This window comes from Eurosta solidaginis, chromosome 2 (assembly GCF_040869045.1).
Source record: "Eurosta solidaginis isolate ZX-2024a chromosome 2, ASM4086904v1, whole genome shotgun sequence".
Lineage (NCBI taxonomy): Eukaryota > Metazoa > Arthropoda > Insecta > Diptera > Tephritidae > Eurosta > Eurosta solidaginis.
The window spans coordinates 27093304-27107976 of record NC_090320.1 but is presented as its reverse complement, the minus strand read 5'-3'; the positions used below and the strand labels follow the sequence as shown (position 1 = coordinate 27107976).

Sequence of the window (14673 nt, the reverse complement as noted above, 5' to 3'; positions counted from 1 at the left end):
CTTTTGGTTTTTTGCAGCTTGCTTACAAAAAAATGCAGCTTATATAATTTAGTATTTCTGTGTACATGCCAATAATAATGCGGGTGTCTTACCAAGCGTGAAAAGAAAAGACGTTACGACTTAGACTTTTCTCATAAGACGCTCCGTTGGCTTAAGACAATTATGCTCATTTGACGGAATTGCATGTCATATACTTATACAGCTACATACAAATATGCTCACACACACATGCACAATAAAACTAACTACACACTGGACGGACATATTCCGTTTAATCGGAAGAAGCGTGGGAATTTTCCCACAAACACTTAATGAATTACTTTTTCGAAGTCCGGGGTTATGGCTTACATTTAGAACCCCTCTTCCCTTTAACATACATACTTACATACATACATACATATGTTTGTATGTAGTAATTAGAAATTGTCGACTTTCAACAGGTACAAACTTGTGCATAAAAAAAGAAGAAGCGTTAAAACTGTTGCATGCGGGTATTTTTTAATTTATTTTCATGGATATTTGTATGAATTTATTTATGGCTAATTATGTGAACTTTTTGTGCGTATGTATGTGTATGTGTTTGTATGTAAATTTTAAAGATCTTTAAATGCAAATAAACGCAATTATTTAATAAATTTATTTTTATACATTGATTGTTGTAATTTTCAAAACAAATATTTTTATGTTAATATGACAATATGAAAAAATCTTACAGTTGCATAAAATAGGGGGCGTTCCAAGTATAACGGCAAAAGAAATGTACGTCTCACTTGGGAGCAGATATGACTTTCTGTGATAAATCATTTTTTTTTGCTCTAACATCGGCTTTTAATTGCTTATCCACTTCGGATGTCGTATTTTGGCGACAGACGGGGAAAATTGGTAATATATATCCCAAAGGCTATAGGCTCATTCATAATCACCATCTTCCCCAACTCCTATTGGAGCATAGGGCCTCGACCACCGAATTGAATCGTATTCTGTTAGGTGAGGTTCTTGCGATATCATTCCACGTGTATCCTGCGTGTTCGAGTTCTTTATCCACAGTTCCGCGCCAAATTTTCGCAGGTACACCAGGTCGTCGGCTTCCTTGTGGATTCCATCGCAATGCTTGTCTGGCTATGTTTACTGGAGGTCTTCTGAGAGTGTGACCAATCCACTTCCATTTACGCTTGGTAATTTCTGTGGCAGCCTTAGGTTGATTTGTTCTAGACCATAAGTCGTTATTTGAAATTCTTACCGGCCATCGAAATTTCAGGATTCGGCGCAGACATTTATTAGTAAAAATCTGTAGACGTTTCTGAATTAAAGTTGAGCTTTTCCACGTCTCGCAAGCATAAAACAGTACAGATTTAACATTCGAATTAAACAGTCGTAGCCTCCCTTTTAAAGATATTTGAAAGGACCTCCACGCGTTTGTCAGATGCCCAAAAGCCATTCTTGCTTTGTTTATGCGAGACTGAACGTCCTCATCTGCACCGCTTTTATTTGAGACAATACTACCAAGATAAACAACGGACTCTATATCTCCGATTTCATTTTCGTCGACCGTAAGCATTAATGGCCTTGATGAAATACTATAGCCGCATCTTATGACTTTTGTTTTCGCTGTATTGATGCTCAGTCCGGCGTCCTTTGCACGTGTGTTGACAGCTTCTAAATAGTGTTGAAGGTCAGTGCTTCTGTGACTTAGCAGACAGACATCGTCTGCATATTCCTCTAGCTGAGTGAAAGGCGTCCACTGTACACCGTGTCCACCATTTTCTGTGTTCCTCATAATCTCGTCTAATGCCAATATGAACAAGAGCGGCGAGGGTATGCATCCCTGTCGTACCCCGCTTTTTTTTAAGGCTCATTAGCTTAACATCATTGCAGCTCTGAAACTTTGAAAGGCTGATAAATGTGTACATAAAGTCCAACGTGAATCGAAAACTGTTCTCCACAAGACAACATGCGCACACGAAAGGCAAGTCGGCATGTACGGCACTGCGTAAGTTTATAAACATACAGAAAGACCTGTAATATAAGGAGTATGCCTTGGGAGTTAGCTAGCTATGCTAGTTATGCTAGCTATCGACCAACTGCTCAGGCGGTTAGACGAGGGACCCGTCAAACTTGCGATGTCCGCAGATTACTTTGCAGTTGTCATAAGTGGAAAGTGTTGTCCAAAAAATAGCTGTTAGATGAATAGAGCGCATCGGGATATACATGCGTGGGCATCTTATGTCGGGTTGACAGTTAACGCGGAGCAGACTAATAGGTATAAGGTCCTAAATTGGATTGGTTTGAAGTTTGAAGTTTAAGTTTGAAGGGGTTACCCGGCAGGAGAAACCTTGTACAAAATATCTAGGAATCATTTTAGACAGTAAGTTGTCGTTGAAACTCAACGTGGAGGAGAGAGTGAAAAAGGCCTCGTCCCCACTGTGTGCATGTAAAAGAATGCTGGCGTGTACGTCTCTCTCAGTGGATATTTACAGCGATTGTAAAACCTATCCTATACTATGGATCCCTTGTTTGGTGGAAAGCCAAACAAAAATGTACCTTCCCCAAAAAATTTGAGAAGGTATGCAGGCTATCAATGCTGAGCACGGAACGGAAGCCCTGAATACAACCCCGACAGCTCCACGGAATGCTATTCTGCAAATTCCACATGTAGGCGGTAGGCCGCTTAAGCACATATTGTGCTCGTAGCATTGGTCCTAGAAAGCTTATGTTTTTCAAAAAGCCGGTTCTGGTTTTTGAATGAGTTTTTCAGTTTGGTCGTTAAACAAATTCTGGTAACAATGTGGAGGACTCATTCAGTCTATATGAGGTCCTCACCGACTGGCCAGTTGAACCTAACTCAACCTATGGATTTTATCGTCGCACTTGTTCTAGCCATTTTAGGACCACCGTAAGTTTATGTTGCCAATAATTTCTTGACAGTTGGCTTTTCAATACAAAAAAAAACAACTTAAAAACCTTTAACCCACCCTAACATTAACGAATCTAATCCTTGTCTAACCACAATTACTGCTAGTTACAGCTTCAACTAAAATCTCAAGGGAGGAATAGGAGGAAGGCGTAGATAGTGGCAGGGGCATTGTAATCTGCACAGACGGCTCGAAAATGGAAAAGGTAACTGGAGCTTGAATGTACTCAAAGCAAGTGCAGTTAAATCAAACGTACCGACTTTCAAACTCGTGCAGTGTCTTCCTGATGAAGGTGTTTCCCAACGAGAAAGCAGCCATGCTGGCGATCCCAGACACCAACCAGAATCCAACGTGACAAAGTCGGATATCGTGCGTAGGTGTCGAGCTTCGCTGGCGTCCATAAGGCACTTAATTGTCTCCGTTTGCTGCGTCCCGGAATGAATTTGCTGATGAGAGTGGCCAGTTAAGGTTCCGAAATGGACACGCGCGAAGCGGACTGCTCTGTACGACCACCGCTGAGTTATTTCCTGAGATAAATCGAAGAACATGAGATTAAGGCAACGGTCGCGCTATGAACCAACTTGTTAGGTGACTTAGAATATATCCGCGGTAGGTATGCCAGTCGTACGAGGCGACTAAAATACCAAATTGATTCAAGGGGTTGTGTAGCGCAATATATAACTTCTTCAACCCAATTATCAACCACACCTACCCGTGGCGAATTAAGAGCCAAGGCTCTAGCGTACCCGAACTGCTGGTGGACGTAGGGAGTGGGAGGTCGAGATGACCTAGAAGGTTTCATGTGGTCGTATCAAATCGTTCCCGAGATGGTCGGGCTAGTACGTTTATGGTGCTTGTTACCGGAAGTAGCGTATCTGCATCCGGCAAAGTACTATCAACATTGATAACACACTCCAAGGCCTTCGGGGAGCATCCTTATCGCTACAACAACAACAACATGGCGTGTTCTCAAATTCCTTATGGCCATTTTGGATAGAAAAGGAACTAGGTTGCTTCTCAAGCTAAACAAATCTGCAGTGAGAGTACTTACAAGTATCATCACAGGTTACTGCGCCATGGCACCAGTTCTCCGACGGTAGCGCATACCAACAAGCTCGCTTTGCAGAAGCTGTTAGGGTGATGAGCACCGCAAATACGGCGACCCAGATTTCTGGGCGCCCGGTTTTTTGGCAGTCTGGCTGAGGTTGGAAAGGTAGATCTTGCACTCCTACTTAAGTTTTTCAAAGAAAACAAGTGGTTTGTTGAGGACCATTGTGAAGTAATCTGATTGGACGAATGTGCCGCCACCCGGCACTTACTGACAGCAATCACAATATGTAAAAATTTCTGCGAGTAGAAGTGTAGGTAATTCCCATACACGACTTTTTGTCGCAACCTTACCTAATCCCAAAAACAAAATTGTATTGCGTTTTTGCAATTTTACCGTTAAAACCTCTCGATTATCTAAGTGTCATGATATCACATCACGTCATACTCACTTGAAAGCTCAAACAAACCATTTGAGTTCTCTACACTGAAATACATTTTTTATGATTTTTAACAAACATTTTCTACGGGTCACTTGATTTACAATTGTCGTGATATTTTTTTCCTATTTATCCTACAATCCTAAAAATTATTTTTCGAGATTGTTTTACAAAATTGCAGTTCTTGTTTTTGAACGACCTTAATTTTTCGTATTTTTTACTTACATCATTTTCATCGAGATATTGAAACGCATCCAATTTATCCCAACGTATCGTGCCTTGAAAGGGATAAAATATTGTGCCTTGTTCAATGTATGATGTTGTCCACACTGTGATTTCGGCTTCATGAGTTGCCGTTAACGTTGTGGCGGCGAGTGATAACTCTTTTGGTATTAAAACACACGTTTCCATGTTTTTTGTTTATTTTGTTATTTTTTTTTATTGATAATCACAAAACGATTTGTTTATAATTTTTGGTATATGTATTTTTTTTTTTTTTTTGATTTTAAATTAAATACAACAATTAATATTAAATTAAATTTATAAAAATAATTTTTTCTTATTTAGCGCCATTTAAAATTTATTTTTGATGAAATGTTAAAAAAAGTATTTTTTGAGGGTTAAAACTTTTTGTTCGAAATTTTTTTATTTAATTATTGTTTTTTTGTTTTTCTTTTTGTTTTTGAATTAAAACGGCGCATAAATTACTATTTTTTTTTAATTCGAAGTTTCTTTTTCTGAAAATCCAAATTTTTCCTTGATTTTTGTAAATGAAACGTAGTATTAATTTTTATTATTTATTTATTTTTTTTTTATTTAAAATTAATTTCAATTCAACTTTAAATTTTTTTATTTTATTTTTATTTTATTTTTTTAATTCAAAATTTTTTCTTGCAAAATCTGCGTTTTTTATTCAAATTTAAAATTTTTTTTTGCAAACTTATCATTTTTTTCTATATGGTTTTGTTCCTGTTTAAATTAGTTGCTATTCAAAATGTTTCATAAATTTCAAATCTTTCTTCATTCATTCTAAAAATCTGTATTCTCAATCAAGTCGCTCATGCGCTTATTCTTGTTCTTGATTTGAACGAGTTTTGATTTTGCTTTTGTTTGTTACGCACGCCGCTTCAAAATCCATCCACAAACAACTCTTCACGTAATATAGCTGTAGGACCCTTTTTCCTTCAACACAAAACTAATACTGTCCGTTCAGGATAGTCCGCTACAGCCATGACCTTCGGAATGAACAAAACATAACACAGCTACACATACTACACCTGATACAGGCCGCACTAAATAAAATGCAAGACCGAAAATTAAGAGCTGCTGCTGCTGCTGCTATGCTATACTCACAGTCAAGTCAAGTCAGCTCTAGCCAAGCTCATTTAGCTCAATGCTCCAATACGTTACCAAAAACAAGATCAACGTTACACAACGTTAATTTAATCGATTGATCGTATATACAAACATACTCATAGGTACTCGGACAATGTATGTATGTATTGCTTGAGTTTCAAGTGTTTGTTTATATGTATGTGGGCATCTACTGTCATATGGAGCGCACAAAGAACCCAGTAGTTAAATAAATTAACTCTTAACTACCTTCCAACAAAAATTAATCATATGCGTAGCTAGTTAGAGCATTTCGAGAATCGGAAAATCGAGAACATTGCTTCTCACGAGATTCTCAAATACCGAAATACTTGTAAAGTCCCCAGCTTTTTGAGATTTATATCAGTCGCGGTATTTCTAGTATTAAATGTAATGCTTACGATTTATTCCCGAAGTCAAGCTAGAATTTCGAGAAATCGAGAACTAGGCTTCTCGCGAGACTCTCGAATTGGGAAATACTCGTAAAGCTCGCCAGCTTGTCGAAATTTATATGAGTCGCTGCATTACCAGCGAGAATTTCGAGACTCGAACAATCAAAGCCTTGGACTCTCGCGAGATTCTCGAATCCTGAAATACTCGTAAATCTCGCTAGCTTCTCGGCATTTATATTAGTCGCAGCATTGCTAGTATTAAATGTAATGCTTGCGATTTCTTCTCGATGTCAAACTAGAATTTCGAGACTCAAGAAATCGAATACTTGGCTTATTGCGAGATTCTTCAACCCCAAATACTCGTAAAATTCGCCAGCTTCTCAACATTTATATAAGTCGCGGCATTGCTAGTATTAAATGTAGCTGTTGCGATTTTTCTCGATTACAAGCGAGAATTTCGAGACTCGAAAAATTATAAACTTGGCCTCTCGCGAGATTCTCGAATCTCGAAATACTCGTAAAGCTCGCCAGTTTTTCGACGTTCATACTAGTTCCTGCATTGCCAGTATTAAACGTAATTCTAACGATTTCTTTTCGATTACAAGGGAGAATTTCGAGATTCGACAACCTCGCGAGAAATCTCTTTTTGACACGTTCTTGTTACGGGTAACAGGAAGTACCATTGTGGAGAACACCTCTATTTGGTGGAGGTTGTTGTTGTTTTAACGGCAAAAGCATTCGCCAAAAGCGCGAAGATGCAGTAAACAATATAAAACGGCATGACACCGACATGACCCTGATTAGCAGAGCGAAGTAATTTTACTTTGCTTTAGCAAAATTAAGCTCTCTTGATCATAGTACTTGTTTCTTATCCGAACTTAATATATGCAACTAAGCAAGAAGTGATTAGACGCTTCCACCTTGGCGGAGAGACCTGAGCGACCTTAGAAAGCTAGTTCGCATGTTCATAGATTGAATCCAAGAGAGATGCAGTTTTACCTTATCCCAGCCAAATTCAGGCAACTTATCATGCGTTTGCTGGAATATTCTGTCTTATCAGATGACACCGACATAGTGTTTGGAGCAAATCCTTTCGTATGCCCAACTTACTGAGCCCTGGGACTTTCAAGTAGCTAGCTAATTTGTTGAAGGTTGAGTCTACCCAGTGCTTGCTTAGCTGATTCAAGACACCCATGTACCGGCGGAACACTACATGTGGTCAGTAGAGATCGAAGTTTGTTCGAGCCCAGAGATAGGCGTTACGTTACACTGTCACTCAGATGCTTTAAATATTAAGGTCCCAATCGTAGAGCATAGTACTGTAGAGCTCATGGCTTTTATTACCGCTAGATTGGCAAATTAACTTTCTCATCCCAACTGTAGAGCTCATGGCTTTTATTACCGCTGGATTGTCAAATTAACTTTCTCATCCCAACTGCTTTGGATATTATCGCATCCAACACTTCCTCAAAGGGGATGACCTCCGGAAGATACTGTTGTTACTGCGAATCATCCGACATCGACGATATCCCGGCGGTTTTTCTACTTCCAGGTGCAGAACATAAGAAATCCTTCCAGGGAGTAAGGCCTAGACAGTGGTAGATAAAATCTACACAGACGGGTCGAAAATGGAAAAGGGAACTGAAGCTGGAACGTACTCAAAGCATCTCCAGGTAAATCAATCTTACTGACTTCTTGTCTCATGTAGTGTCTTCCAGGCGGAGGACTATGCCATAGAGAGAGCAGTCAGACCGCTCCGGGATAGTACGGTCCCAGACATCAACGTAACCTGTCTGTCTACGGTTGCCTTAAAGGCATTAGAATCCACTTGCTAAAGTCGGATATCGTGTCTCGGTTTCAAGCCTCGCTGGTGTCCAAAAGGCACCTATATGTCTCCCTTTGCTGGAACCCCGCGCAAAACGATATCGATGGGAATAAATTTGCAGACGAGATGGCCAGGAAAGGTTGCAAAAGGTATACAAGCGAGGCGGACTGCTCCGTACGACCACCGGTGGGTTATCTCCTGAGAAAAATCGAGGAGTATGAAATTAGTGCAACGGACTTGCTGTGAACCAACCGGGATGATGGCGAGGTCTCAAGGTCCTTATGGCCTTTGTTTAAATAGGAAAGGAACTAGCTTTCTTGTCAAACAGTGAGAGTACTTACAGGGTGTCATCACAGGTCATTGCGCTATTTCACCAATGTTCGGACTGTGGCGTATGCCAACAAGCTCCCTCTGCATAAGCTGTCTCCCTGCAGAAGCTGTCAGGATGAGGAGAAAGAGGAAAGGATTCATCACATTCTCTGCCGATGTGCAGCACTGCAAACTAGACGTCTTGTATTTCTGGGCACATTGTTTTCGAGAGTCTGGCAGAGTTTGGGAAGGTGGATCCTTAACTCCTACTGAAGCTCATTATAGAAACTATGTGATTCGTAGAGCCAAACTAGGAAAAAATCTGGTTGAACGAATGTGCCGCCACCAGGCGCTAACCGAGTGCACTCACAATGGACAAAAATCTCTCCCGAGGGAAGTGTGGGAAATTTCCACGCAAGCCCTCTTAGCCTAACTTAAGCTTGGGTTTTGCTCAACCTCTGCACATTTCAGTATTCTGTATTACTTCTAATTCCCAACGTGCCTCCATTCCCGTCATTTGCAGATTAGTACGAGTACAATCAAGAAGCACTAGTTGCACACTGGGACATTTTTGAACGAGTCTAACATTTCTTTACACCTAAGCATATAAAGTATCAATACATAAGAGTAACATGTCAGAGCACAGGTAGCAGCAGCGCCTTGACTTTTTCGCCAAAGACAATTGTAAAGCGGCTTAAGAAAGCAGCATGCGGGCTCTATGTAGGTATTGTTTGGTGGTCGTATTGCCGCATTTTGTGCCGTCACCTGTTGCCATGTTTGGTGGCGTGTTTTTTTTTTTTGTTTTTGTTTGGCTCTTTTAATCAACTTCATTTCGTTGTTGTTGTTGTTTTTATTACTATTGTTGGCAACATCTTGAAAGACGTTAAGTGTTTAGCTGAGCAACTTTTTGAATGAAATAAGGAAGCCCACACATAGTATGAGTATGCGTCGCGTTAACAAATATAACAACAACAACAACATGCCTTGCATACTTATTCACATTTTTCCTGCTCTCACACTCTTGAGTTGCAAAGAGCCTTTGTGTTGTATAGTACAAGTACGAATTGAGTCAAAAAGCGGTAAGACGAGTCAAAAGATGAAATGAAATGAAAAACTCTTCAAGTATGCTGGCACGCTAGCGCTAGTTAATGCGGTTTTGACCATGAAAGTCAAGCCAAGTTATTACGAGTATGTACGTATGAGTACTACAACATCCCATTCATAATTTCCGTTTTGTGTATATGTCGTGCTTTTGCCGTCGCCGATTCTGGAGTGAGAGCGGTAAGCAAATGGGATAGAGAACTTAACAATGAGATAAAAAAAACTGTAGTTGAGATGAGAGTCAAGTTGTTATTGCTTACGTGCATACATACGTACATATACATACAACGGCATCCATACAAACATTTGTGTATTAAGAATAATAAGAAATTGTTTCTAGTCATCCCATGCTTTGTATTAAGGTAGAGATGTTCTCGTACATGGCGGCGTCTCTGTCTTAAACTCCGCCCTTATTCTTGCGGAAGTGTTGTAGTACTGATGAAAAACTGGGAAAGTTCACGTTTATGTTAATAATTTTTTTTCTTGTTAGATTTGAAAGAAATTAACTCGAAAACTGTGCTCCTAGTTAAAATTTAAGTAGTGAAATATATATACACATGCATACATATAAGTATATATATTTTTTATTTACATACATACAGTAGTCATTTCATTCTCACAATTGAAATAACGGCTGAACAAATTCGCCATTTTGTATGCATTTTTTTTTAAATTTTTTGTAATTTTATGGGACTTCAGTACATCTGAGTCATTATCCTATGAAACAGAAAAAAAGTATTGCCACAGGCACTTTTTTGCTGTTTTCGCCTAGTTTTGCTTAAGAAAACTAGATTATGCTATTTGTTGTAATTTTGTAATAAAATCAATATAAACTGATGTTCAAGATCTTATGCAAAATTCGCAAAAAATGTTACGTTCATAAGCTTGTATGGAAGGAAATGCTCAACTCAGCTGACAAAAAAATTGCCAAAAATTAGGAAATTTAATTTTTTTAAGAAATTGAAATAAACAATTTATTATACTAAAATTCAATGAACTACAAAACTGCATGCGCAGAAAAATTAAAAATTTTAGTTAAGGTTCGTTTTTGAGTTCGAATTTTGTGTATGATCTTGAACTTGATTTCATATTGATTTTATTACATATTGTGACGAATATTAGCATCACTAAGCGATATTAGCATCACTAAGCCAATACTAAGCAGCCACTTGTATGTACATAAACAAATCAATCATCATGTACACACATACATACAAGGCAGCAGGGAGATACTCACAAACGCATTTCATCATCAACCGTAGGTACTACCTACTCACATATATACACGCATATGTCTACAAACTACAAATATGTGTATATGTATATGGCTGGTAACCAAGCATGAAGTTCACGAAATTACTAGACCTTAGGGGAAATGGGTGAACGAGAAAACCGAGAGTATAAAAGCAGCACAAGCTGAGGCATGACTAATCAGTTTTGATTTAAGCTCGCTATTGGTTGTGAAGTATAAGTGTTATTGTGAAGTACTCTCAAAGTAGTCTAATAAAGACCATTTTGCATTATTGAATATTAGAGTTGTTTAGAGTTATTTATTCAACAGTTTAGCGATTCGAACGTTAGCAGAAGGTTTGGAACGAAATTCCTGAAAATTCGTTACAATATTTATACTTATTTTTATAGAAAAATAGCGAGAATTATTTTTCTTAAGCAAAGCCAAGTGAAAATAGCAAAAAGGGCCTTTTGTCAATACTTTCTTCCGCGAGTGTGCATACAACATACTTGTAACAGTAAAACTATACAGAAATCAATATTAATTGAAACAGTTAAGCTAACGATGCCCGTACTTTATCATACGCTGTTGTAAGAAGTTACACATACGCCATGGTGCACTGTCTTTTAAAAATTGTCTGTGATCTAAAGCAGAAACTCTGCCTGTTATTACCTATAATCTAAAAACAGTGTCTTTTTGTTGCTTTTTTGTTGCTTTTTTATTAGAAAAAAAAACTGTTATATACTAAATGATTTCCTCACTATAGCAGGCACCTTGTCGTTGGTGTGAAGGCCTAACACAAATCCATGGGGCTGAGCGGTTTAGGCCTGTATCTGCGCCGTTTCGCTTCATATGAGAGCGGCAGGACGTCGGTGACCAAGAACTGGCAACCCGCTTATCCATTTGAACAGAAAAGGATGCTAGGATGCACGTCTCTTATTATCATGCCCTTACTGTAATATCGTGTGCTAGTTTGTTGGACAGCTACACAAAAGAGTATGTTTACCAAAGAAATTTGGGGGGAGTTTACAGATTATCAATGACTAGCATAACGGGAGCCCTGAAAACTACCCCAATTGCAGCATTACACGCCATTCTGACATTCCACCTGCAGATAATGCTCAAGGCCTCGGGGAAGCTTGAGTGCAGGCCGTATGGCTATAGCAGTATAGCGCCATTAAATATAGGCCGAACGGACGTCATGGTCCCGTGCTTGAGAGATCTTGGGGCCACAAATAGAGTTGGAGGGTTGTCGCAAAGGTGCAGAAATGGCAGAACGTATTATACACGTGTTCCAGATTTACTGAAGAGTTCGGATCTGCTTTTTACTTAGGTGGTAAACTCTATTATCAGAGCATACCAACGCGCTGTAACCTCTGCCTTCTGTGGATTGAATAAAGAGAAAAAAATTGGGTATTGCGGTAAATGAGGTCATTCGAAGAACTTGCTGTCATTCAAGAAAGAATCAGCACATTGGCCTTTCCAGTCACGTCGCTGTTGACAGATATAAATTCGAGACTTTGGCAACCAGCATTAACGGCAAAAACAGTGTCAGCTTATAAATCAAACGGAGAACAACTCTTGCCAAAAAGTGCTACTTTGAACTGAGTAAGCAGTTGAAAGTACCCTCCCGAAGAAAAAAAATCACGCTCTACAGCTCGCTCATTATACCCGTCCTGATGTAAGGCTTGGAATAATGGACAGTGTCGAGAGAAGATGGGATGGCTATTGGAGTGTTCGAGAGAAAAGTTCTCCGGAAGATTTTTGGTGCTGTCTGTGATGCCGACGGCGAGTATCGAAGGAGGCATAATGACAATAGTGCAGCGAATAAAAACCTAAAGGTTTCGCTGGCTAAGACATGTTATGCGAATTAACGAAGATACGCCGACAGAGCAGTTTAGAAGCAGAGGAAAGGGGAGACCTCCACTGAGTCGGGAGAGGTAGGTGGAGGAAGACGTGACCGCCCTCCGTGCTCTCAATTGGCGTTAGTTATCGCGAAACAGGAATAGCTGGTGTGACTGACTTGTTACGAAACAGGCAAAATCGCGTAAGCGGTTCAGCGCCTATTAAAGATGATGATGATAGGTCGTCTAAAACTTCATCAAATCAGAAGGAAGTTGCGAAACATTCTTAGCACAACGCAGAAGTTTATGTTCCGTTTCAGTTCAGCAATACAACTTTGAACATGAGGTTCGTTTCTTAAGTCTTTCGTATTATAATAATCAAAAGATACCTATTTATCCAATCTAAGCTAATTACCACACTTCTGCATACTCGAACAATTCACACACACACACACACACAAATGAAACTTGCAATGCAAACAAGTGAACTTAAGATTCTAGTAGAAAAAAAAAATTATTCTAACCAACGTTAAAATCTTAGCTACTAAGTATGAGTGTATCGTATATCACAATATCTCTTAGAGATACACTTATACATACACGTAAATACTTAAATACGTTTACTAACAAAGTTAGCTTAAAAAAAAGGTACGTTAAACATTTCTCTTTACGGTGCGTTTAATTTTTGTTTTGTTGAATCACAACCAATCTTCAACCAATGAGAAGTTCACGACTAACCATTGAGCTTGAAACGTTGTGCCAATGAAATCCGAGCTTTGTGCATTTAAAAGCATAACCATAAAGTAACTATGTAATATGCCTTTTAGTAAGTACCAGTGTATGTATGTATGTATGTTTATGGTGGCAAGAGCCATATTGGTTGATAAATGTTGTTTTGAACCTAATCTAGTTCGTATGCTCAAATGTATGTAAGTATGTAGCAAAAAATATCTTCCTACTCGCAAATGGAACTGGAAAATTGTGATTTAATAGTGGTGCAATATAAGATAAACAAAAATTTGCTATGCATAAATACTTGTTTTTATAAATGTGTATGCATGTATGTGAGTGTGAATATTTGTTGTTTGGACACATGCTGTATGCACATAGTTGAGTAATAGATATTTTGATTACATTGTAACAAATTTTGGGGAATTCCGCTTATTTATTTATTTTCTGCTAACGTTCGAATCGAATGGTCTTTATTAGACTACTTTGTGAGTAGTACAATTATACTTCACTTCGCAACTGATAGCGTGTTTAAACCAAACTGATTACTGACTGCTCAGCTTGCGCTGCTTTTATACTCTCCGTTACTTCATTCGCGTATTTCTACTAAAGCCTGTACGTTTCGCCTTCTAGAACTGCTGTATCTCCTGCTTGGTAATTGTTTGTATGTTTATAAATGATTATTGAGTTGTTCATGTACACAGGAGTGGCAGCTTGCTTTATTATTGTTGCGTGATTATTTACTAACAGCCTGGTGGTGTCAACATTCGCCACAATATATTTTTTTCATGTGTAAACATTTTTGCTCACTGTATTGGGGGAATCCTGAATGTAAGCGTAAGATGCAAGTTTAAGCGTCAGCGTAGTTTTCGTTAGAAGTATGCTAAGTTCGGGTGTAACCGAACATTATATACTCAGCGTGAGCTTCAATTGTACATTTCATTTCAGATAAATTACTTTTCTACATAACACGTGGCACCGCCCGTTTAAAAAAAATGTCTCCCCATCTCCTCTTACAATAAAACTTGATAAGTGAAATATCATTGATTCAAAACTACTTTTTGCTAAGTTATAGCCTTTTATTCTAGTCTACGACCCTTTTAAATTTGTTTTATATCTAAGTTGCCGTGGTCTCTAACCGATCCCGTCCATTATTACTAGAAATATTTTCTGCTATAAGGAAATATGTGTACTCGTGTACCAAATTTGGTGAAGATATCTCAATATTTACTCAAGTTATCGTGCTAACGGACGGACGGACGGACATGGCTCAATCAAATTTTTTTCCGACACTGATGATTTTGATATATGGAAGTCTATATCTATCTCGATTCCTTTATACCTGTACAACCAACCGTTATCCAAAAGTATAAAAAAGTATGAGTATAAAAAAAATAAAAAAAAATTTATAAAAAAAAAATACAATAAACTAAACTAAAATAAGATTTAATAGAATAAATTAAAAATTGTGT

General features: G+C 38.5%; 1 protein-coding gene across 3 annotated transcripts in view; it reads right to left on the bottom strand.

The window, feature by feature from the left end:
- LOC137239433 (zinc finger protein 782-like) overlaps positions 1-14673 on the bottom strand; it is a 123684-nt gene that overhangs the window by 38588 nt on the left and 70423 nt on the right. The window contains exons 1-2 of one of the 3 annotated variants that reach the window (XM_067764738.1): positions 5753-5843; positions 4625-5691 (exon numbers count right to left, since the gene is read on the bottom strand). In XM_067764738.1, the coding sequence (XP_067620839.1) occupies positions 4625-4810 (186 nt within the window). In that variant the 5' untranslated portion in view covers positions 4811-5691; positions 5753-5843. Of the gene's footprint in view, positions 1-4624; positions 6069-14673 lie in introns of those variants that run through there. The other 2 variants (XM_067764739.1, XM_067764737.1) reach the window with 2 other exon arrangements.